Source organism: Drosophila innubila, chromosome X (assembly GCF_004354385.1).
Source record: "Drosophila innubila isolate TH190305 chromosome X, UK_Dinn_1.0, whole genome shotgun sequence".
In the NCBI taxonomy this organism is placed as follows: Eukaryota; Metazoa; Arthropoda; class Insecta; order Diptera; family Drosophilidae; genus Drosophila; species Drosophila innubila.
Genome location: NC_047626.1, coordinates 7919722 through 7946171, shown reverse-complemented (window position 1 = coordinate 7946171; position 26450 = coordinate 7919722). Strand labels below are relative to the sequence as shown.

At 33.8% G+C, this 26450-nt stretch overlaps 2 protein-coding genes and 1 long non-coding RNA gene across 3 annotated transcripts; 2 read left to right on the top strand and 1 right to left on the bottom strand.

Moving 5' to 3' along the window:
• The first annotated feature begins 12967 nt into the window (after positions 1-12967).
• On the top strand, positions 12968-13873 carry LOC117783554 (RNA-binding protein pno1). Its single transcript, XM_034621003.1, has one exon. It carries the CDS (start codon positions 13056-13058, stop codon positions 13767-13769), a length of 714 nt encoding a protein of 237 aa, XP_034476894.1. The 5' UTR covers positions 12968-13055; the 3' UTR covers positions 13770-13873.
• A 582-nt stretch (positions 13874-14455) lies between these two features.
• Positions 14456-15999, bottom strand: LOC117793844 (syntaxin-16). Its single transcript, XM_034634267.1, has 3 exons — positions 15776-15999; positions 15561-15694; positions 14456-15496 (listed from the first exon to the last, which is right to left on the bottom strand). The coding sequence occupies exons 1-3, from the start codon at positions 15854-15856 to the stop codon at positions 14623-14625; spliced, it is 1089 nt and encodes a 362-aa protein (XP_034490158.1). The 5' UTR covers positions 15857-15999; the 3' UTR covers positions 14456-14622.
• Positions 16000-16792: 793 nt separating this feature from the next.
• On the top strand, positions 16793-18161 carry LOC117791963. The gene is made up of 2 exons (XR_004618122.1): positions 16793-17362; positions 17706-18161. It is a non-coding gene; the product is annotated as an uncharacterized LOC117791963 (long non-coding RNA).
• The last annotated feature ends 8289 nt before the right edge of the window (positions 18162-26450 follow it).

The following is a 26450-nucleotide window of genomic DNA, read 5'->3' as shown; positions in this document are numbered from 1 at the left end:
CGTCCTATAACTCTCCCAGACGCAGCTGGACGCATGAAAGACCGGGGTTATTTCGTTAGAGAATTGATTAACGAAGACTCCTGTGGTAGTGGGATCGAGTCCTTCGAGTCCAATTTTTTTCTATTCCATCAAAGTCAAAAAATAGCCTAATTTTAGTGCTTTTTTTAAACATCGCTGGAATGAAAGGTCAACAAGTGAAGAAACAAAATTCTACGGCATTTAATTAAAATGAATGTACTTTTCAGATGAAACCAAAACATAAAGATCGGTCACATAACTTGTCATCAAATCAGTTTTAAAGTTTGCATTTTAGGAAAAAATCCACATTTGTGCGCGCACTGAAATAAGGGTCAACTTTGAGAGGCTGTCACGCCCACAATTTTACCTGATTTCAAAATCTTTTGATTTGTAATCTCTGGAGATTTCTCTATCGAATGCCTTTATTACTTTTTACAAACGCTTTCGTCAAAAAAATGATTTTTGCCACGCATATCGGCCGCCTGCCCCAGTGTGCGTCGCCTTGTTGCCAGCCTTAACCTTTTGGCTCAAAGAAAGTCCTTTTCCAATGCTATTGTTGTTGTTGTTGCTGTTGTTGAATGTTGTTCTTTTTGGGAGCTGGAGACGAACTAAGCGAACATAGCAAATGACAAATAAATTAACAAGTTAATTGAGTTTCGTGTGCCAAGGACCCCAACAACCAAAATAACAAATAAGAAATACAAAATAACACGATTTGAGAGTGCCCGACTACAAGATACCCTGCGCCCTGATCTTAGATAATTTACTGCACCCCATAAAAACAATATTTGGGTTTGAAAACAACAAATTTCAAGTATATAAATTTCGTGCTTTCTTAATTTTATTATCTGTAATTTTATTTAAGCTAAATTTTTAACAGCGAACAATTGAAAGTAAGAATCTTTAAAAAATTTATAAATTTCTAAGGTCAAAAAAATAGAAGAAAATTGCAAAACTTATTCTTTTTAAAATTAACTATCTGCAATATAATTTAAGTTTAATTTGAAAACGGTTAAAAAAATAATAATAAAAACATTTTTCTAAGTAAGATTCTAAAAAAGTTTGAAGACTTTATGTTAAACATTTTAATGGATTTAAAGATCAAGCAAACGACTGAGAAAATATAAAATAATTACTAATTTTGTATTTTTACCAACCGTAATATATTTTTAGCTTGCTGTTGAAACAATAAAAAAATCATTACATTAAATCAATATCATTAGTTAGATATTTAAAAAGATAAAAAGATTTTAAAGGCTTAGAAAATCAAAAAATATTGGAAAACAGTTGGGAAAACTGAATAGTTTGCTTTGTATACAATTGAATAAACCAATCGAAATCTTGATCTATGGAACCAACTTTCTCTAAGCTATTGTAGAAAACCGTAACACCCATTTTTGGTGATTTCCAAGAAGCCCAGGGTACAAAAAGGACACCTCGAGGTGGCTTCCTTTGATATGGTTGCGTACGAAATGTGCCAAAATTCACTGCTCAGTTATTAACAATAAACAATTAATGCTAAATCAATAATCAACATATTGTGAAAGGATGTGGGAGTGGCAATGTAATTTATATGCTAATCAGTAGAGCGAGAGAAAGGGAGAGAGAGAAAGAAGCTGGCATAGCGACTTGGTTATTAAATCTTCTAAAGTTGATTCGAGTTTTGCAATTCGGCAAATTAATTAAAATTGGACCAGGCCACGAAATTATCGACGCACAGGCAACAGGATGGCGACAAGGATGAGGATGAGGATGAGGATGACGATGAGGATGGAGAGGAGAGGAGAATGAGGACCAGGATACGGTGTCCACACTCAATTGCAGTACCAGTAATTCCCCCGGCCGCAACGTCACGGCAAACTGCAGACCCGGACACGTGTAACAAAATAATTTTTCAATTACATTTTCGGGTTTCGTGTGGTTCTCGTTTAAAAGCCGTTGGTCAGGATAACGGCCAGGTGTGTGCCTGTGTGTGTGTGTATGAGTGTGGTCACACTGGGCATTGCAACCTGCAACTACCACAAACTCTCTCTCTCTCTCTCGCTCTCTCTCGCTCTCTCTCTCTCTTTGTCTTCAGCGCTCGTTCTGCGTTGCATATTGAAAATTTTGATGCAAAATTGATTCAACTGCATTTTTGTGGGCACCGCACGCATTGCATTTCACTCAATAGCCATAAGCTGGACCTTACAAGCTTAGAGTGGCCCAAATGGCAGAAGCACATCATAATTGCAGCCGGATACAAAAGGAGCTTTTAAAAGTTAGACTGGAAAACAGAGCTTACGAAAGATACACATCTTTAAAAAACAGATGTGAACAGAAAAAACAAATAAAACTAAGTAAAGAGAGAAAAGAAAGAGAGAGTGCTACGAAAAGACAGAAGAAGATTGAAAAAAGCTCGACGGAGACAGAAGAAGATAGAAAAAAGCTTGACGGAGCATTTTTACTTAAAATTTAAATTTAATAAGAAAAAAGTTGGGAAAAGAAAATTAACTATAAAAAAATAAACTAACTAAAAAAACAAATAGCAGGGAAGAAAGAGAAAGAGAACTTGAAAACGAATAAAAAAGAGAGCAAACTGACTGAGCTTGCAGGAGCTTTTGATTAATTGTGTATTAAAAAAGCTTTAAGGAGAGAAAGATTGAAATCAACAGGTTTGGGAGAGTGATATCTGTCAAGCAGACAAAAAGAGAGTAAGAGAAAGAGACAGAGAATAGAGAAAGATGATAAACTTCTACTCTAATAACCTTTAGATGAACAATAGTGAGAAAGAAAACGATCAGAAATGAGAGCTGAGCTTGCAGGAGCTTTAAATCGTTGCACCAAGAAGTAAGCATTAAATAATAAAAAGAGATAGATAGGAAAAAGCTTATGCAATGTTTTTAGTGTTGTAGGAGGAAAAATATAAAAAGATAAATTTTAAAAGAGTAGAAAAAATAGACATATTATACAATAAGAACCTGGGAAAGAGAAAGAAAATTAGGGAGCGAAAATTAAATAGAATAGACTTGATGATTTACTTATGGAGAGCTAGCGAATGTAACAGAGCTTTCAAAAGTTGTATTTTTCAAGTTTAGAAAAATGTGTGTCAGATCTTTAAGCTTACAGGAATAAATAGTGCGTACAAAGTTTACTTTATTTCAGTGCTGTTTAAGTATCAAAGCTAAATTTTTAGAAAACTTTTCAACATTTTTCAATATTAATTTAAGCACTTTGCAGGACTTTAATGTGATTTAGTGTTTTAATGATAAGTTTTCAAGAATTTTATCGCACTTAAAGCAATATCTAGCTTACTTTGAGAAACTTACAGCACTGTTTTCTAATTATAATCCGATTATCCTGATTGTAGACAATTTTAAACATGGACAACTTGAAATAAAATGTGCTTTATAAAAGTAAAATCATTTAGTTTTATGCAAATTGTAAACAACTAATGAAAACCGAGAAATTGAGTTGAATTCATTGGAGCAAGGGAAGAAAAGGAGCACAGTTGTGTGTGTGTGTGTGTGTGTGTGTGTGTATCGTGTGTCCTTTTATGCAATTTGTATGAGTGAACGAGAGGATAGAAGGCTAGATGGATGGATGGTTGGATGGATGGATGGATGTATGGATATATGGATGGATGGACTCGTCTCTGGCTCGTTTTAATCAATTATAATTGCTCGCATTTTTGATTAGTTGGCACCTGAAATTGTTGGCCAGAAATTGTTTTGGGTTGCCCACATTTTCGGGAGCTCTCTGTAACCAAACATTTTACGTAATTGCACACATATTTAAATTGCGTTCACATTGCACACAATACATCAAATTATAGGGCCAAAAGTAAATCTGACTATTGCTGTCCTCAGCAACAGCAACAGCAGCAGCAACAGCAGCTGCAACAGTTGCAACTGCGTCCTGTGAGTCCTGATTCCCGTGTCTCGTGTCCCGTGTCCTGTCTCCATCCTGTTGTCGAGTTTCATATGCACATGCATGATTACGGTACATGCGTACGTGGGTCGACTGACAACTAATCGATTTCAGTCCCATCTCTAACGTTTCTGAAAAGCAGATGCATGACTCTCATAATTAATCGACTATTAAGTAATTTTAAATTAACGACGCATCTCTAATGCTTCAGATAAGCCGATAACTTGTGGGTTTCTATTAATTTATCAATTAATAACTAATCGATTTAAGTCGCACTTCCTGAACATATTTAATATCTTTTTGTACGCTTATCTGTGATCGCGAGATACGTGAGATCTAAAGCTGTGGGTGCGCTGGAGTTTTAAAGGCAACAAAAATGTATGGCAAATATCTTAATTTAATTTATTTAATTTATAATTTTATTTTAATTTAATTCAATCTTAATCATATACCAAAAATGTTAAGAAATACATATATTAATTGAAAAAAATCAAATGTATTAGAGAAAAATACTCTCATTTTATTTTTTTATTTTTTTATTTTTTATTACAGTGCACCATGTATAAAATTGATGTTACTTACTTATACTTATAACCTATCAAGCTACCCTCGCTGTAGGTCTAAGTCAAGTAGCCAGTGGCTGTCAGTTAATAATTAGGCAGACAGTCAGCATTATTCACATCCAGATACAAATACACATTCACATTCAGATACGAGGAGTTAATACAGTATTAGAAAAAATGTTCTTAAATCAAGATTTTTGTCTCAAAACTAAGAAAATGCGTCGAGAACATAAAATTCTTAAATTCAGAAAACACATTTGGAAAAAAACCAAGTTTCTATTTTAACAATGCATGGTCCTATTGTAAGAATAAATGTTCTTAACAATTAAAGTTAAAAAATAAAAAAATTAGAAATGATTTTTAAATTTATTATTTTTTATTGTTGTTTTAATTTTATTATACATACACTGAAAAAAAGGCCAACTTCTAAAACATTCATCTAAAATATTTTGTTCTTAAAATAAGATTATTTTACGTCCAAATCACTAAAACTAAGTTTATTAATCTAAAAAATGTTAAAATCTTAATATAAGAATAAAAATTTTAAATTGTTGGGAAAGTATAAATACGTACTATTTCGAATCAAACAAATGGTTAGAAAAGCCGCTTCAGCTGTGAAGCAACAGGCGGCGGTTCGAATCCCACTCGTAACAGATCAGAATAATATTTATAAAATTACTAAAACAGAATAAAATGTAAGTAAATCAAAACTAAAAAAAAATAAATATAAAAAATAGTTTTTATTTAATAATTTCAATTTTAAGAACATTTATTCTAAAAATAAGAACTTGGTGTTATTTAAAATGTTCTTAAAATCAAGATGTGCTCTTTTAATTTAAGAATTTTATGTTCTCAACGCATTTTTTAAGCCAAAAATCTTAGTACTGAGACCAAAATCTTAATTTAAGAACATTTTTTTTCAGTGTATCTACTCGAAATCGAAGTCATTGTCTGACTGCGTCTCTCTCTTGTGCTTCATTTCCATTTCCATTTCGATTTTCATTGGCATTGCCATTTCCACAGTCATTTTCATAACCACATTAAATACTCGTAGCTGCTTCATCTTGTCCAGTTGATGTCCGATCCTTTTCAACGATGTCCTGTTGCATTTTGCATAAGATTTTTCAACCGACTGCTCACACTGCATTGTAATTTATTTATATTGTCTCGGCAAATATTTATGCACATATTTTTTTTTTATTGATTTATAAATCAATTGGAGAAGCCAGCGGCAGGTTGACTGCACCGAGATTTAACTGGACTACAGGTTTCTAGGACTCTAGGAATGACAGGCCGTTTATCACTTGTCCTTTGCAGTTACACTTGGGTTTCACCTCGAGTTTGAGTCTGAGTTTGAGTCTGAGTTTTCGGTCCTGACACTGCCTGTAATTAACGCTCCGGAGACTTAAACAGCGTCTGCAAAACATTGCCAAGGTTCAGACAGACCCAAAAATTGATAGCCGACCTCCCTTACCCCCTTAACACTAAGAGAAATTACCTGAAAGCCATTGCCATTGCCATTTCCATCGCTGTCGGCATTGAACCCTTGCAGTATTTCATTCTGTTTAGAGATGACACCGTAACATAATTTAATCTGCATTCAATTTTGGAATCTCTCATAAGATTGACTATATAATTCACTTGTGTGCTCCCGTGGCTCAGATGTTAGCGTCGCCGACCTATCACATAACTAGAACTACAGTTTGAAAAATAGCTGGGTTCGAACCCTGGCATGTTTAAAAATAATCTGTAACTTATCTGTCCTGTAAGTTCTTGAAATTGCACTGAAAATGCTTTAAGTAGCATGTAGTGTGCTCAAAATATAAATAAAATATAAATAAAATGTATAAAAAAAAAAATTTTATAAATCTTTATAACAATTATTAAGTTCAAGATACTTCAGGCTTCAATTTATATGTATAGCTTCATGGAAATTACGCTTAAAATATAACTTTTTTTTATTTTATTAAAGAATGGCACATCACAAATCTGTTTGACCTTAATTTTAGTAATGTGAACTTATGTTAATTTTAATTTGTTTATTTAAATCACACTCTTATCTCATAATATCGTTAAAAGTCGTCTTGACTCTGTTATAATCAAGTCAAATTCTGTTAAATCGCATGCTCGATTATTTGGTCCAACAAAATGCTTTGCAACTGGTGTTCGTGTCACGACATTTGCTCATCTCTAGCTGCGATAAATCGCGCTGTAGAGCAAACGTCCTTGGGTCGGGTTGGGTCGAATCGGGTCGTAAGACGAACGCACTTACGTATAAGTGTCGTGTTATTGTCGTCGTAAGTTGTGCCCCATCTTGAACTTTAAGCTCAAACTCAACTTGAAACGGTTAATCCCCACACATAACGGCACACAGTGGCACACTCGTACTATAATTAAAGTGGATGCGTTGCGTTCGAAGTTCGAGACCCTTTTGCTACCGGATTAGACCAAATGATGCGCTGAGTGCCTCAGATTAGTAGCAATTGCACAATGAGCAAATCTACTCTCTGGTGACCTCTCTTCTCGCACACTCTCTCTCTCTCTCTTTCTTCTGTTCTCTGTCCATATTCTGGCTAGTTGAGTTTGGCATTGATTTGATTTCATCCTATGGCCAATTGTCTGTACAATTCGCTTTCCGATTGCCTTAAACCTGTCACGCCTACAACGCCTTTGCCCCTTTCTTCTTCTTCTTCGTTTTTTCGTCTTCTTCGTCTTTCTCTTCTTTATCTTCGTCAGCTACTGAGTTACCGTATCTCGGGTCAGCTTTAACTACAATATGGTTACAGGGGAGCCTCGCTGTAATGAATATTATATATCTAAATCAGCAATAGGTATGAATTTTCACTGCTTAGGAAAATATTGAAAGTATGAAAAAAAAAATTGAACTTTATATAATATAAAAAGCTCTAATAGTTCCTACAACAACCCATAATTTAAAATCTTTAAATGATACCCATAAGTAGGAAAAAATACATATATTTGCCTGTCCAGTAATATGAAAGGTTCGCAAAATATACAATATTTTTGACACAACAACTTTCCTTATAATTCAAATTTAAAATGAAAACAAGATTAAATAATGTAACTTTAAAAAAAAAACCTCAAAAATTCTTCTAGTCTTATTTTAAGTTTTAAAAAGAATTTTTTCCAAATATTTCATAAAAAAATTTGTATAAAAAAAATTGCGTTTTGGTAGAGATTAGAGAAACAGTAGTGCAATCTTTTTACTTTTTTTAATCTACTATGCCAAGTTTTATTCACATTATTTAGATATGACGAATATAGCGCTTTTCTTATAGACTTAAATGTATTCTTTTTATATTATTTCTCATATTATAATATGGGATGTACAAAGAATAGCGACAGCAAATGTGAGAAACCTTGTTTAAAGCAAACGATTTGCTATACAGGAATTCGTTATAGAGTATTTCAACTGTACAAATAATCACATAACTTCTATATATGTATATAGATATGTGTATATGGCAGGTATATATGTATATATTTCGAAAATATTTCACAGGCAATTTGGCATGCTGAGAGACATATTCGCAACGTCCTGTCTCAGTCGCTGCCTCAGTCGCTGCTTTAGTCTCTGTTTCGTCCTGCGGCACGGCGAGGGACATTCACTTTTGTGCATACTTCTAGAAATGGTAATAAAAAATTCAGTTCACGTCTCAAGCACTTATTGATACGTGAGCATAGATGGCACACGCCCACATACGCCCACATAAATAGCGCATATATATGCATAGCCCCAGTCTGTGTGTGTGTGTGTGTGTGTGTGTGTGTGTGTGTGTGTGAAATAGTCAAGATGAAAGCCTTGAAAATGGTGGGAGAATAAACGCAACAGAAACGCGCGCGTTTTGTCACCAGCCCAAGGGGACAATGCATGATATAGACCAGAAGGGGGGGGACTACGAGAAGCGGGAAGAAGTGGAAGAAGAAGTAGCATAAGGACAACGTCATAGTCCTTGCCAATTACTGACCATGAAAAATGACCAAATGTCGCATAAAAAATAGCCGAAAATACAAAGTTTTCCACGCATCAATTTGGTTAAACAGTTGGGGCATAAATGTCATGAACTATACGAAATATATAACCTAAAACACCATCAACCCCACTCTCCTAACTTCAACCATTTAAGGTGTGACTACTTGTTACATATGAGATAAATTTGATGTTCTTTTAGATGAATTATGTAGTTTATATTCGAGCGAATTTATCCAGAATGATTGGATAAATGTTTTTGGTCAATTTCAAACTTTAAAAGCCAAAAGTTAACTAAAAAACGACAGAGAATAGTGAAATATATGGTAGAAGTGTAGAATATGGAATGACAGTAGTGTAGAATATATGAATAAATTTAGAGTTATGTAGAGTTGTGTAGAGACGTTTAGAGTAGTGTAGAGTAATGTACTGAACAGTAGTGTAGAGTAGTGAAGAGAAGTTAAAGAAAGTGTAGAGTTGTGTAGAGCAGTGTAGAGTAGTGTAGAGTAGTGTAGAGCAGTGTAGAGTAGTGTAGAGTAGTGTAGAGTAGTGTAGAGTAGTGTAGAGTAGTGTAGAGTAGTGAAGAATAGTGTAGAGTAGTGTAGAGATGTTATGAATTTTCATCTTAAAAAATCGACGAGAAGAAATCCTTTTTTCTATTGCATCTCCACTTTTCTTGTTTGCTTTTCTTCTCTATTCTGTTCTCTTCTCTGTTTTTTTCTTCTATCATGTTCTCCTCGTCTTCTGCTTTCCTCTCATACTCTGCTGTCCTCCTCTGTTGTCTCCTGCTCCTATCTCACCCTCTCTAATGTCTGCCCCGTTTCATCGTTTAACGCTCTGCTCTCTCCCTTCTCCCGCTCTTCCTCCCTCCCTGCTCTCCTCTCCTCCTTGCCGTGTGGGAGCAACTGTTTTAGCCGCTGATGGCACGCTAAGGGATATTCCGGCGCTGACCACGCGCTCAATGCAAATGAATTACGTGACTGAGTGCTTAACTATCTCAATTGCAATAACGGCGAATGAAAGGGAGGGAGGAGAGGAACAGCGGGGTGGGAGTCAATTGGTGGGGTAGGGAGCAGGGAAATGCGACGACGGGGTGGGAATTGTATTTGATTTTGCGTTGTTTCTGGCACAACAATGAAATCGACTAATTAATTGGTGAAATGCGAGACGCGACGGGATCAAAGAAGAAGCAAGCTGCGGAGATTGGAGGAGAGCGCAGGTGACAATGGGGCATAGTAAGCGGCGCGTGAGGTCAGCAATGTGGCTTGATTACTTATACGCCAGGTGGGCTCCATTGAGAGAAAAATCAATTAACATTATTCATTCCAATACAATTAATTTTCATAATTAAGCTCGCTGTCCCGTTGCTTACGCTCTCTCTCTCTCTCTCTCGCACTCTCTTTTTTTTTTTTGAAGTGGCACAGCAATCGCAGTCACATCCGCCAACATATCCACATACATATCCTCATACATATCCGCATACACAACAGTTCTGCCATTTTAACAATTTCTTAGCTATACTTAGCTGTTTTTTTGTATTGGCAAATTGCAAAAGCTAGAAATTTTATTTGCTAGAAATCTGGTTTTTTTTTAATTATGTGATCACTTGTCATAATCCTTTTTAAGAAATATACCCATGTAAAAGAAAAACTTAATAGTAAAGTCGAAGTTTAAAATATTTTAATTAAGTGAATTAGAGGTCACTTTACTCCCCCAATTTCTGTTAGTGGGTCTGTGTTTTTTAATATTCATCTCCATGTCCATGTATAAATGTGAAGGTATTATTTTAATACAAAAACATTAAAAATTTATACCTAAAAAAAAAAATAAAATAAAATAACTTTGCCAAGTCTTCGATTCCCTTGTGGAATGTCAATATAATCATTATTTGGGCTTTAATTTGAAAAACTCAATTTTTTGTAAATTACTGTCCTATTTTTCCATACCTTCCCCTTCAAAAACTTTAAAATGTCAACACTATACAACATTGTCAATTTTTTCCGTACAGTCTTCCCTTGACGCTTTTTCCAAAACTTCAAACTATCACAAACTGTGTGAAATCTTTCATTCAATCAATTTTTCATTGCGGAATATCAATATATGGGCTCTAATTTCTGCATCGAAATTGCAAATTAAAATATCAATTAATTAAACACAACCTTAAAGTGCGGATCAAATTTTGCGCATTCTGCTAAAAAGTGAGTGACATTTATCAAACACATTTCGTGTTTCAGAAATGTAAATCAACTGAAAGTCCACGGAATATGTAACTTCTATCGGTTGTTTTATCGGTTGATTTGTAATTCGGGAACACCCATAATAATTGCAACATTTCTAGCTACATTATATTGCATAAAATAAGCTATTTGAAATGCTGGCAACACTGATCCGTATCCGTAGCCGTATCTTCAGCCCAATTCTCATCCTCATCCGCATTGTCATTGTCATATATTCCTTTATGGTTGCTGCTGCTTCAGTTTCTGTGTCGGCACAAAGGCAATTGCGAGGCGAACCAATCTCAGTGGCAGGCAGCATAAACAGGTGACACTAGAGACAATAAGCTGCAACACACACCTACCGAAAGAGAGCAAGAGAGATAGAGAGAGAGAGAGCGAGTGAGAGCGAGAGAGTACGAGCTAGCAGCATTTTGTTAAGGCCACTTTGCGACATTTTAATTTAAATGCTAATCAGTTGCCAATAGACTAAAAAGAGACGGCTCCTCTGCTAACAACAACAGCAACTAAAACAACTACAACAACTACAACAAAAGCAACAACAATAAGCGGTGCATGCCACATGAACGTTGCACGGTTGCAACGCCTGCTAACGGAACCGGAGACGCAACAGCGCTGCAATTTGTATTTAAAATGTCGGCCATTGTGGATTAGACCAAGGCCTATGACGGCCAGAGACAGTTAGACAACACGGCACAAGCAGGAAGCACACACACACACATCCAACACACACAACACACACACACCCATCGGCACGTCACCTGTTTTAGGCCATTTGAAAAAGCAGCTCGTTGTGACACCCAAGGGCGTCGTCATTATTACGCGAATGGGGAACACTCAAATTATTTAATCTTTATTATTCAAATTTATTCAATTAAATTTTTACCAGTGTAAATGTATATCACTCATTTACCACAGTCATAACGTAAAAACACGATAATCGATTTAATGATGCAGAAATATTCTTTATGTGTTCTATATATTCGAAAAGTATCATATTCATGTTTTAAACACTCTATATATTAAAGTAAAAAAAAATTATATTTTTAACTGCAAGGTGATACGGAATTGAAAACTTTTAGTTCTGAAAGTCTTGAAGAATATGAGCAATATATACACTGAGAACAAAAAGTGTGTACTATATGCATTTTTTGAACATGAACTTTAAAAATATTATTATGGTCACACTTTTTTTTGTAATTTTTCAAATCTGACATATTTTTGTTATTCCGTATGCAGAAGTAATCTTGCATTTTTGATGATTATTTAAGATTGTCACAGCCGAACTTAAAAGTTATTGTCCAGCTCAATTGTGAGACTTAATTGAATTATTTACCTAAAAAATATAAATAATAGAAATTTTAATAAAAAATAAAAATAACATCTTTCAATATACAAATTTTAGAATCTAATACATTAATTATTCTGGAAATTGGATATTACTTTTAAATTAAAAGAACTGCAGTCAGGGGGCGTGGCAATCTTCTACAACCCCCTGCTCCTGCGCCCCTGGTGCCACCATCATTATCATTTGCATTTTGGGATGCCCAAAGGCCATTTATGCAACGTCGCACAATAAGTATGCCTGATAACATCAACAAAGTGCATTTGGGTGTCAAAGTTGCAAGTTGCAAGAAATTTGACAGGCGCGCAACACACAAAACCCACAACAAACATGAACAGAAGATCTCCCCCTGTCCACAAGATTTATCAGTGTTTTATATGCAGTGAACTGTTTCAATTTCAACACAAAATCGCTTAAGTACATATGCAGCTAGAAATTGACATTAACAAAGATCTATGAACTATAAACTACAAGATATGAATTATATGCTGCCAGAAATATGACCGATTAAATAAGGTTAAATAGAAAATATAAGTATGAAGTTCAAAAATAGAAATACAACAAAAATAAAAGGCTTAGACAAAATAAATATCTTTTTATATTTTTCTTTAATTCAGAATATTTTTTAATATTATGAAATAATCTGGATTTGGCAATAAATAATAAAAGTAGAACTGACCGTTATAAACAATTTTTAAGTAGAAATTAAATTTTTCCTACTCAGCCTACACAAAAAAATATCCAAATTCCATTATTTGCCATAAATACGTTACTTACGCGCCAAACGCAGTTAACGATAACTTAATTATCGATACGCGCAGTCGATATGAAACACACTTAGAAGCTGCCTGCTGCAACACTCGATGATGCTGTCAACTCGCCAAGCAAAAACGTATCGAAAATACAAGCCTGCTGTCGAGTGTATCGCACGTGGAGTACATTTAACCATAATAAAAAAAAAGTGCAGAAAACAACGCAATTGCCGAGAATTAACAGCAATGGAAGTGCAAAATATACAAGTGGATGCCTTTGTGCCGACAAAGAAAGTGCTGAAACGTAGCGCCAACACAGACACAGCGCAGGATGTGGAAATGCTGGTGGACGCTGCCACAGGCATTGAAGGGGCGCAAAGTTCTGCGGGGAGTGCACGGGGAGCGAAGAGGATACGCAGTGAGCTGCGCAAGGTGTCGGTGCCGCCACACAGATACTCCTCGCTCAAGGAGCAATGGATGAAGATCTTCACACCCGTCGTGGAGCATATGAAACTGCAGATACGCTTCAACATGAAGGCGCGTCAAGTGGAGCTGCGCATTGGACCCGAGACACCGGATATATCTAATTTGCAGAAGGGCGCCGATTTTGTGAAGGCCTTCCTCTGCGGCTTTGAGGTGGACGACGCACTGGCCCTGCTGCGGCTCGAGGATCTCTTCATCGAGACGTTCGAAATAAAGGATGTGAAGACGCTGCGTGGGGATCATCAATCCCGTGCCATTGGTCGCCTCGCCGGCAAAGGCGGTCGCACCAAGTTCACCATCGAGAATGTAACCAAAACGCGCATTGTGCTTGCCGACAGCAAGATCCACATCCTCGGCAGCTATCAGAACATTCAGTTAGCCCGTCGCGCCATCTGCAACCTCATCCTCGGATCGCCACCCAGCAAAGTCTACGGCAACCTTCGTTCCGTTGCGACGCGTCTCTCGGAGCGCATGTAATGGCTGTGATCTGTGATCTATCCGGGGGGGCTCTTTACTATATAGTCTAAGTTTTTTTTCTGTCTATGTACTAAATATTTTAATAAATAAATGAATACGATATATTTTGATATTTGTTGGGCTTAAATCAGCAAAGCTAATGATTATAACATTTCATATATAAATAATTTTTTGAATCTTCACCAGGTTATCACCGTTAAGGTTTCGGCTATGTTTGTATTTTGGTATTTCAGTTATATCGGACAATTTATTGAAACTTAACAATAAATTAGTAAATAGATCTTTATTTTGATCAAATTTCAAAAATATTTTTTTTACTTTACTGGAGTATAGAAGAAAGTGTTACTTTAATTTTAATAATAAAAATCAAATATTTGAAAAGAAAAATATATATTTTCAGTTTTATAATAATCTATAAAAATTTAAGTTTCATTTAAATATTTTTTGATCCAGGAATCTGTCACTATTTGAAAAACACCTACAGGCTCAAAAGATATCTACATTTGTATGATACAAATTTAGTTTTCAGCATTTTAAATAATAATATATCTATAGTAAATATAAATGGTAATAAAAGTAATATTTTTTTGTTTAGATTATATGTATTTATAAAAAAAAATTTGGTTTGATATAATTTGTAGAAATCGTTTTTGCAATCTACAGTTTACGAGTAAATCCAACAACGATTAGTAATAAATAAATAAAACATACAATATATTTTTACATTATACAATTACAAATATACACACGGAATTACAGATAATAACGGAATAACTGCTGCTGGCTGGAGCCGGGATTTGTTTGATTTGATTCTCTCAGGAGGAATGGAATCGTATGGTATCGTGAGCATGGCCTACAGCTTGGTCAGGATCAGCAGGAGCAGCATGACAAAGGTGACTGCAGCCAGTATGAGAATGATGCACATTTTTCGATTCTTTCGCTGATACATTTCGGCCCGTTGCAGTTGCCGCAATCCCTCGGAGACGCGGGTCTGTGTCTGCTCCACGTTGTAGTCGATGCGATCCATAATGGTGCCCTGCTCGTGCACCATGTGGCCCAGATCCTTGAAGATATCGTTGAGATCGTATATGGACTTGACAATCTTCGTCACCTCCTCCTCCCGATGCTGGGCGAGACGTGTGTTCTCCTCCTCGAATAGCAACAGTTGCTGCTGTGTCATGCGATTCGCCACCGGTTTCTTGAAGTGATCATCAATCTCCTGCTCATCATCGTCATCAAACAGATACGTATTTGTACTACGGCCATTTGTTGTTGCTGCTGCTCCAGCTGCTGTTGTTGTTGTTGTTCCCTCCACAGGCTGCAGAAAATTGTCAAAGGAATCGGCGAAATTCGCCAGTTGATCGTTGTTATCGCCCAGTTCGACATTGGTGAACTCATTGTTGTCAAAGTACTTCTGGGAGCGCTCCTCCCGTGAGTTGAGTTGCAACAAATAGGCGTTCTGGCTGTTGCGGAACTTGACCGTCAGATCCTGCAGCTGGAGGAGAGCGCACTCCACCGCATTGGCGGTCAGTCGCTGCTCCACCTTGCTGCCCACACCGAGGCTGGAGCGTACACACTGTATGTGCCGGTGGGTGCTCGAGATGAGCTTGGATACGATCTGACTCAGCACCTCAATCTCACACTCATCGTCTCTCTGGTCATCGAATGTGGGACGCAGCAGGTGGCGGGCATGCAGTGAGCCCAGTTCATCCAGCTTTGGTTTGATTCTGTTTTAAATGATAAACATAAAAAGATAAACCAATTGTGATAGATTCCCTTATGCTCACTCACTTGGACATTGTGTATTGTGCCTCCTCGAATTTGTCCAGCCAAACGGGCGGAGTTCCATAGTCGTCCTGCATTTCCAGCCCCTCCTCGGCCTCCCGCACCGAATGCTTCAGCAATCGCTCCGAGTCGCTGCCACGCTGCTTACATTTTCATTATTAATTAATACATGTTTATATTGTTTGAGTCATTTGACCATATGGACAGTTTTAGTTTCTTACCCGATCGTCATAATGATTTCGATTCTTGCTGGCATTGTTACGCATGATAACGAACACTTCCGTTAGGTTGCGTGACGTCATGATTACGCTGTTTACGACCGCCTTCTTCGTGTATAGTTAATTTAGCTAATCTACCTATGATATTTTACATTTTATTTATTTTCTATTTTGGGATGGAAAATAAATTGCAATAAGTAGAGTTGTATTGCAATTTAATAGAGCTGCCACCTGGCAGAAAACTGTTACCGCTAATTTTAACGTCTGGCAACCTTTAAAAAGATACTAGCTTAATATTCATATTACTGCCTTTTTCCAATATGGATCTTTGTGTTTAATTTTCCAAATTTAGACAACTTATTTTATTTAATTTCATAAGAGAATTAATTTATTGTTAAATGAACAGAAAATAAATTCACGCTTAAATGGCGCGCTGGTGCCAATTTCGATTCGGCAATCACCAATGGCAGCTTTGGGTTTCAGAATACAATGTGGCACCCTTGGTTCACAGTAGAAGAGTCACCGATAGCTTTAGAATGTGTGGCAACTTTAGTTTGCAGTAAAGGGACGATAGTCAATTGAAAGTAATCTTGCATATTATTTTATATTGTTTGAATTATTAATTTTGTGAGGAGCGCAAAATTGACTTTAGTACTTCAAAAAAATACTTATCGATAGCCATAGGCAATATGTGTATCGATATACAAATATGCGATATGTATCTATATCCGTGCTGCGAGGTGTTTAGCGCCAGCTTAAGCTAGATTCAGAGTAAAAATAAGTTTAAAAAAGCTAAAAACAAAATAAATATGCTAAAAAACCAGCTATATTTAAATGCAAAATAACATACAAATTATTGGGGTTTCATTTATAAGTAACAAGCTACTTTCAAATTTTATTAGCTATTCCATTTTAAAATAAGCTAGATCTAGCCTAAATTAAGCTAGTCCGGCAGCACTGATCTATATGCACCAGAACAGTATTTTTTATCAACGGTCTTCAAGATTATTTCAATTGTTGCCTAAGCATTGAGCGCGTCGGTTGACTACTTGTGAAATGTCATAAAAATAATATAATAAAAAGAATGCCTGAAATCCTTACATATTAGGTGTGGGATAAGCCCAGATCTTTCGGTGATCCTTCCAGCGATGTACAATAGTGAAATCATTTGAAAACCAAATCTGAGTATATGGAGAAGCTGTAAATATATAAAAATATATAAACGATTCAACCGATGCTGAGGATCTAAGCCGAAAGCAACGCTGACAACTTGACGCGATGAATTTCATAGAAAGCATCAAAATTGCCAATAAACCAATTTGTAAAGCGAACAAAAAAAAAAGTACAAATCTGCGAGTTATCGAAATATAGTGAAACTTAAATACAACATGTGACCATTTGGAGAAAGCTTTGGCTGAGCGGAAGATGGATGGAATCCATTTGAATCTACTGTACTTCTTGAACGAGTTGCGTAAAAAACTTTTCGTTAATGGCAGCTGTTGGGACCAGTGTCGAAGAAAATGAGAATTCTAGAATCTGGAGAAATAAGTTGATTTAACTGTCACAAGCTGGACCATCGAATGGTTGATTGTAAGTAAAAATCTTTCGAATCAAGTGGAATTTATTTCGAAAATCAATCTATTTAAAAAAGTTCCCAAAATTATAGGTTCATAGAAAAAGAAAAACAATTTTTTTTTTGTATTTCCTAAATTTTTTAACAAGATATTTAACAAACTTAGGCAATTAACGCAAATAAATAAGGTTGTTACCGAACCCTTTCTCGATTAAAAGATATACTGATCGAAACTTGCCTTTAGAAAGCGTTTTATTTTTCTTATTAAATACTTTTTTAAATATATATCTCAACTTTGAAAAGAATCACATGCCACAAAAATTGTACTACAAATACAAAAACTTCTTTATTAATTACTAGAACCAATTCTTGATCGAACCGCATCAAAATTATTGCCAAACGGAACAACGCTAGAATTTATAATTGCCAAAGGATCCATAGTGCATCGGATGTGTGATTGTAAGCCACCAACGAGACCCCAAGGATCCAAGGATGAGAACCGTCAGTGCAAAAAGCATATTGACATTATGCTTTTGTCGCCGCAAGTGGATCCTATGTCTGGGGATAAATTGATTGATTTATGATCAATATCTGGTGAGCAAAGATGTTATATTCGTGCTTTTATTAATACCATTAGAACATTAGGTTTTATTTTTTGGAAGTAGATAAGAACTGTATTCTGGGATTAGAAGTCAGAAAAGTGATGACTTGGTTGTTGTAGATAGGAATGTGGAGGTCATCTACTCGCCGCTTCGGCTCACGTTCCCCGCCGCCGTTGGCACAATTTAGTTGACTGATAAGACTTGCTTGCTTTGAGAATTTTACAATATGCGTTTGTGTTGTTGTTGTTGTTGTCTGATCTGCTCTTCGGTCTGATCACACTGATCAGTGGAGCTTATATTTAGATGTTTATTGAGTAGTTAGAGCCTGTTTCCGCCTGTTGTGGAAGGTGTCAGGGGTTATCGCGTTAGTCTTTTATGCGCGACTTCGCTATATGTATATATGTCTTGAATTATAGGGAATATTCCGGTTTTTCAATGTCTTCTTAAGCCTTATATGTTAGACTATCTATCATTTAGAGGCAATTTTTAAACACTATAATATAAATATGTTTTATTAATAAAGCAGTTGAGGAAGCAGTAAGGGAGTAATTGAGAAAGTAGTTGGCTGATTCTTATAATTAGACCTCGAATTTTGCATATTTTCATCGACTTCATTCGATTATTACCAAACTTTGTACGCATATTATGCAAATATGCAAAGAAATTAAAAATATGAATATCGTTATATCGAATATCGTAATATCGAATATACGAACCTTGTTGTAGAAGTTACCTAAATTAACTCTTCAAAAATATAAAAATATGCAAAATCTGAGCTCTTCTTATAATGAAAGAATCTATTAAATTACACTAATCTGTTTTGAGGTTTTGGATGATACTGCATTTTTAATAACGGATATTATGGGAAAAGAATTTAGGGGATTTTGGAACCGCAATTAGTCGCTTAATTTGTCGATTTGATAAATTTGTTATTCAATTTCTTGACGTCACATTGACATATTGATGTTGCCACCTCTCATCAAAAATAAACTGCTTTAAAGCAGTTTAAAATTGAATGTGTTGTATAAGCATATAACATAAACCAAACACTTTAAGGACACATTGAAAAACCGGCCCTAAGAATATTTGAAATCACCAAAATATAATATTAAATTGTATTTGAATGGGTTGATCCAAATTTCTATGATATTTATCAATTAAATACTGATAAATATCAACCCAGTCACAGGTTCCATTATAACTAAATTCTTTTTCCATAATTTCTTTACCTGTTTTATTAAATCGTTCAACAATTAATGCTTTTAAACTTCAATGTGTTGTTTCTTCAGCAGAGATTTTGGTGTTGTTACATATTTAAAGCTATAAAATTCGACTATTGATTTTGTGTGATGCAATTCTGATTTTTCGAGCGTACTCGAAAGTAGGATACCCTGTGCTCAGTCACTTTTGATGCCTTTGCAGAGCGCTGTATTCAAATTTCGACTAGTTGTTCCAATTAAAGCTATATAAATTCTTCGATAGTGTGATCAGTGGAACTCTCTCGGTTTATTATATTGTAAAAGATTTTGATCACCTGATATTTATGTTGTCATTTGTATTCTTTCCGGAAACTACGTCAAACAAGATTGATGTTCAATTTTAAACTAATTATTCTTGTTTTTAATTCAATGCTTTAAAAATATATAATCGATTTATATATAGCATTGCATGGTTTTCTTTTATACAAGAACTTTCTTCTACACCGTTTTCTTCTCGTCTGTTTATATAAATTTTGAACATTGCCGTCATACTTATTCTTTACTTTAAATTCATCTGTACGCCATGCATTCTCCAGTTCATACAACTCAATCACTTTATTGCCCTCGATTTCCATACCAGTTCGGAAAAACTTTACTCTTTTTTAACGATTCCTCAGCCATATGAATATATCTTTCCGGTAGATATATAATATGTTCGTCTAGTTCCAACGCAATGGAAGTTTTTTGTACCCTCATCTTAATGTTTGGCTTTATTGTGGTTATATTCAATAAAAGCTTACTGACTTATTCTTGCCTGATTAGAAGGGAAAATTTCAATATTCAAACTGGTTTTATTTGGATTCGTTCACATAAATGTTTCAAAACGATTTTGTAAAACACTTGTTATACATTTTGAATTATCGTTTATTTTATTTTATGTGCGTTAGTACGTAAATGATAAGCCCATTTACCGTTTTCAACATGATGATTACACTCATTAAAATAATGCGTTTTTTTATTATTAGATGTTGTTTCATCTTCGCTCTGCGTTGATTGAGTTGAACTATGTTTAATTCATATCTGTCGTCTTAAAATGGTGTTACTATTTTGGGATAATCAATCCGTTTCATTTGTTGCCTTTGTTTCCTATTTTCTAATGATGTTTTCTTACATGAAGTAGTTTTGATATTCTCGTTGCCGATTTCAAATTCTTTCGTTAAGATAATACATTATATTATACATTATAATATATTAATACTTGTAATCTAGAAATTATAAAACTTCAGGTGGTTGATTTAAAAAAATTAAATATTCATCGTAGTAGGATGTTTGTGGGCACTTTGGGCCACTTTTATACTATATGGAAAAACCGCAGACCGCAGACCGCAGGTGTAAGATAAGGGGGGGAAGTTCGGAAGTGGGGACACGCGTCAAGCGTCGTGGTGAGAGTGACGGTGGGGGTGACAGTGACCGCCGCTGTTGGGGTAGCAGATAAGAAATTGTTGTTGTGTGTGGTGGGTGTTATCGTTAATTGTTGATGAGAGTGTGAGAGCTGAAGCTGAAAACAAAGAGAGCTGAAGCTGAAAACAAAGAGAGCTGAAAGCATGTATAAGAGTGTGATAGCTGATAAACAAAAGCGAAATGAAGTTGAATAAAAAGAAAACTTTTGTTTTTTTAAATTGATATAATATGTGTTTATTTATTTATTATTATAGATTATAGATTATACACATCCATGTCATAATTATTAGGGTTATTATTATGATCATATAGACAATCATGAACTCCCTGACGTACACTAACAATTAAAATTATAAAACCTAGCATTATTAAAAGAAATAAAAATATTAATAACAAAATATTCACAATTACAATCATATTCGGCATAATTGGTGTTTTAACCAAATTAATTTTATTTATTGTGTCACATTCAGATGATGAGTCTCCTTCACATTCATTCGTTGTTTTTATTATTGTGTCTGCTTCATCATCAGTTGTTGTTGTTATTGATGAAATTGTTGGCGAAATTGCTTCAGATGTAGATGTTGTTGATGAGGGCTCTGCACATGTAGTTGTTGTTATTGTTGAAATTGTTGTTGTTGAGGGCTCTGCACATGATCCTTCAGCTTTCATTGTTGTTGTTGTCCCCACAACTTTAAATATAATAATAAATAATCTAATAAATTTTCACATTTAAACACATTCCATACTTTCTGTGCGTGTTCATAGTTAGCTTCACAACATGATTTATCAGTTAATTTATTGTAAAACTCTTTGCGATTCGGTAATTGCGTTTCATTAAGACGATCAATTGAATTTAAATAGTCATAGGGAAATATGCCTTTACGTTTAACCAATTGAAATTCTTCAGGTTTCTCAAAAAATAATTTTACAGTACATAAATCTAAATCTGTTAAATAACTTGCTAAGCTATCTAGACTTGATGGCATAAATCTAAATGAATCTAAAAATCTAAGTTCAAAAGTTTCATGAAATCCTAATTGAATTTTCTTTGTTATAGATATATAATGTTCTTTGTTTAGAGGAATTACAGTAATATCACCTTCAATTTTTGTTAATTCTTTTATGAATAAATGAGAATCGTATGCTGAGAGATTATGAAAAAATATGGGAAAAAAACTAGAACATCTTTAATTTAAGTTGCAGTCATTATGAGCAGCACCGCGATAATTTCCACTTAAATGACAATGATCTAAAACTTTATCATTTCTAGTAAATAAACCTCCACATATATGACAATTTTGTTTTAAATTAAATGAATTTAATTGTTCAATTGTTAATGGATTTACTGGTTTAACTACACGTAATTGAGTTTTGTATAACATTAAACAATCGTTGTATAAACTCTGTATAAAATTTAATGTACAGTCTTCACCATGATATATTTTATATATATTTAAGTTATCATCAAATGAACATTTTATAAAGTAACTATATGCATAGGGGATATGCTTTTGAACTATTCTTATATTATCCGACTGTTTTATATCTAACTTTTCTAATATACATTCAAAATCAGCATAAACTACAAACGGTACATCTATTTGCTTTTTAAAATTTCTAAACTTTAAAATCGAATCCTTCCCCTCTGGTAATTCTGTAACTATTTTATTACATTCACTCCTATGTCGTTCCAGTTTGTTGATATCACTGAAATTTAGTAGACATGTGTTGCATAAATAGCTTTTCCCATGATGTTTTGAAGCTTGTCTATACATCAATCTGTCGAAATAAAAAAAGAATAAAGTTTAGAAATTTCTATATATATATAGAAATATATATATATATATATATATATACCTTGACATGTTTTTAATCCAAACATAGTGAGATTTATCCTCCTCTTCCAGAAGTAATAAGTATATATTATGTAATACTTTACTTGTTTTATTATTAGTATAATAGTAAGGTCCGATTATTTTAGGATCCTCATCATCTTCATCCAATCCCAAAACAGTTATACTTATTTCAGGATTATTAGCTTCAAATGTTTTAATAGAGGTAACCGGCGTTGGAAACTCAATTCCCACAAAATTTAATGTAGTATTATTTATCGTTATTATATCTGCGGTAATGTCATGAATTTCTTTTTTATATAAAGAAACACGATAGTTGTGATCAACATTATCATTGTTATTAAAGAAGACGGATATTAATGCCCATTTAAAACAAAATATATCTTTGTTTTGAACATTAACACAAGCTTTTTTATTACTTATATTTTGCGGTAAACGAATGAAATTTGTACCCTTTAACGGTTGATATTTATTAATATTCACTTCTAAATGTACTATTTCAGATAAAGACCAACCGCTGTCTCGTTCTTGAAATTCACTCATTTCACTTTTTATATAATCATATAGTTCATTAATTATCTCATTCAGCTCGTGATCATCCGTTGTAGCACACAATATTTGCATTTTCGTTTGATGTGATTTTAGATCCGTTTCATAATAGTCTTCACCTTCTTTGATTAACACATAATTACAGTAGAGTTCAAAATTAAACTTTATATTAATATGCTTTTGTAAAGCATCTTTTAATAATTCACACACTTGTCTGTTGATTATTTGGAAAAAGGTCGATACATTAAAACAGTCTTTGTTCGGATTTTTAATTACGTATGCCTCAATACGATTTTTAAATGCACTTCTTATACATCTCAAGTTATCATTTATATAGACAGCAGATAACTGTTTGTGTAAGTTAGTACGTAAATGACTTGACCATTTACTGTTTACAACATGTACATCACATATATCACAATAACGCGTATTGTCAACTATCGGATTGTTTATGTTATGTTTACATCTTAAATGTCGTCTTAAGGATGTATTATGTTGAAAACGTTCACCGCAATATTCACAAAAAATGTAATTCATATACATATATTGGGAATATACTGCGTTTCAAATTTCAATAATGGTATCTCTGAATTATTTTTCATTTTGAAATACTCTCCAAAGTGTTCAAAATTTACTTTAATTGCATGGTGTATCTCTAGAACTGTTTCTAGAATCGGTAGGATATATTTATATGTTCTGGCCGGTTTAACCGCTAGTTTGTGGTTTTTTCGATAAGCGTAGTTTGGGCATGAGATGTTTCAAGGTCAATTTGTGGCATTTGTGGGGCAATGTGGTTTTGGTGATAGTGTTTTGTGGTTTGTTGTTGTTGATATCAGTGCTGGGTGCGGGACTATCGCTGACCCAAGTATATGTGAATGTATATGCTAGTGCTGGGTATCCGGTTGCCCATATGAGTAAAATAAATAGGTTCCGATGTTTCTCTTCGACTGATCGAATTTTTGTTGATTGTTTTCATTTAAATTATTAAAGTCTCGTTTAAACAAATAATTTTTCTGATTATTATTATCATTTATATTATAATGACAATAATAAATTCTTAATTTCCTTTTTAAATAGTCACTATGATGACTACAACAAATTTATATATATCAATAACACTTCTCAAGTACTTTAATTTAAAATATCGATAAACCACATTAGATAATTCAAGTATACCATCAATATTTTTATCTTTTTCAATTAATTTTCGACGAAAATTTCATCAACCGTAGGAAAACAATGTGGCTTTCTTTTATAAGAAAATCGTTTAGATCTATTATTACTTTGTTGTTGATGTGAGGTTTTATTGCATTAATATACCACCTATATGAGATCAAATTCTCTATAAGATCAAATTCATCATTATTATCTCCACTATGATCAGCATTAGTTGTTGTTTCTTGTGTTGTAGTTGTACTTATAGGTGGTATTGTAGTTTTCGTCTTTGGTTCATTAATTCAAATGAAAGGCTTACTTTTACCAAATCATTGTTCGGTAATGTGATATTCAATTGTAAACTTTGTTTATTCGCTCTGATTTTATTTTTTATCAATATTGAATACTGGATTACAGTTTTCAAAATTAAAATTTATTGCGAAAATTAATATACAGATTATTTTTGGCAACATTTTTTTTTATTTTAATTAAACATCTTCGCTCTGCGTTGATTGAATTGAATTTTGTTTTATTCTTATGTGTCGTCTTAAAATGGTGTTACTATTTTGGAATAATCTTACAATCTGTGTAACTTCTCTCTTTTCTGCACAAGGTGATGCAAACTATGTTTTCTTACATGGAGTAGTTTTGATATTCTCGTTGCCAATTTCAAATTCTCTCGTTAAGAGATTAATACAACGTCTTCACAAGTTATCAATTTTTTTTCACCATATCTTTTGGTTTTGTGGTCTGTTTTTTTTTAATTAAATCGACTAATGAAACAAAAGATCTTTTTATGCTCTTTATTGGAAGCAAACATTGTAATTTAATGTTTATCCGCTCTTGCAATCTGAGTACCTTTCTCTTTTCTGCAAGCGATTTCTTAATTGTCTGAAATATTGTTGAATTTTTCCGATGCAAAATGTTTGTCAAAATATTTTATATTTTTATATTTTATAATTGTAAATACATATATTTACTTGTATTTTATGAAGATCTAGAAAATATATCTCTAAATTGAATGTTTGGATTCATAGTACTTGCATTTAAAAAGGGTTTATTGACGGCTCTTACAATCTGATAAACTTCTCTCTTTTCTGTACAAGGTGATGCAATACATTTCGTTTTATTGCTCTTGATACCTATTCCAAACGATGTTTTCTTATCTTCCTGTTTGAAGAGCTTAATAATATATTTTACAGCATCAGCAAGGATGTGCTCTTCAATGTTGTGGTATTTAGGTGGGAGACATAGAAGTTCATTCTCCCAATCGTTTTCTTCAGCTATACCAAATTTTGATTCAAATCTGAGTAACTTCTCACTTTTCTGCACTAGGTGATAAAGTGCGTTTCTTTTTATAGCTCTTGTTATCTATTTCAAATTATGTTTTCTTTTATGAAGTAGTTTCATACCTTCGTTGCCTATGTCAAATGATTCTTTCGTTTTAGTTTGTTAGGAACAAACCACTGTTGTTGTTCCTCTAACTTTGCTTTTAACAGTCTTAATAGCTAGAATCGGAATGTTAAATATTACTAAAATATTATTAAAATACTTTTTATAAGAGTTTAATTCTAGTTCTGCTCTAGGAAGTTGATTATTTGACTCCTTATCATCTTTGCTTTTCTTCTTCGCTGTTAATTGTAACCACAAGTCTATTGTCTTACAACATAAAAAGTCATTAATCTTCCAATCTTCCATCCAACCTAAATTTACAACAATGTGTGCAAAAGTTGATCCAGAACATAGATATTTACCCTACTAACATACAGTTCCTATCTGCTTTTAATGAAAATCTAAGTAGTAGAAAAAAATTTAGTTTTAAGCCCATGCATTAAAAAACAATGTGAATTAAAAGGTAAAAGTATTACCAATAAGAACTAAATTAATCTTTTTATGAATGTATTCGATTTCGTTTTATATTGTAGGATCCAAAACATTATCTGACTTAATGTTGCTTGACCGTGATTCATTACTAAAAACAAACTAATTTTTTAAGTTTATCAAAATAAAATAAAAAGCACGAATTATAACACTAAATCTTTGTTCACCATTGCTACAGATAAAATAAATATAGGCAATCTATTGTTCATCAAAATAATTTCAAAAACAAACCAATTGCAGAAAATGTGTGACGATTATATTCAAACATACGATAAATATGACAAATATTGAGTTTGAAAATTATCGTTACGAAGTTGTGAATATACAAAATGTTTTAAATGACTCAATAAACATTTTTGGCTACTTATCGTACTGTAATTACTTATGTAAATCGATTTCGAT

Coding starts and splice junctions, on each gene's coding strand:
- LOC117793844 (XM_034634267.1), bottom strand. CDS start 15,856: ATGACGTCACGCAACCTAACGGAAGTGTTCGTTATCATGCGTAACAAT. Junction 15,695..15,775: donor GAAATCATTATGACGATCGG/GTAAGAAACTAA, acceptor AAATGTAAGCAG/CGTGGCAGCGACTCGGAGCG. Junction 15,497..15,560: donor GCACAATACACAATGTCCAA/GTGAGTGAGCAT, acceptor CATTTAAAACAG/AATCAAACCAAAGCTGGATG.
- LOC117783554 (XM_034621003.1), top strand. CDS start 13,056: ATGGAAGTGCAAAATATACAAGTGGATGCCTTTGTGCCGACAAAGAAA.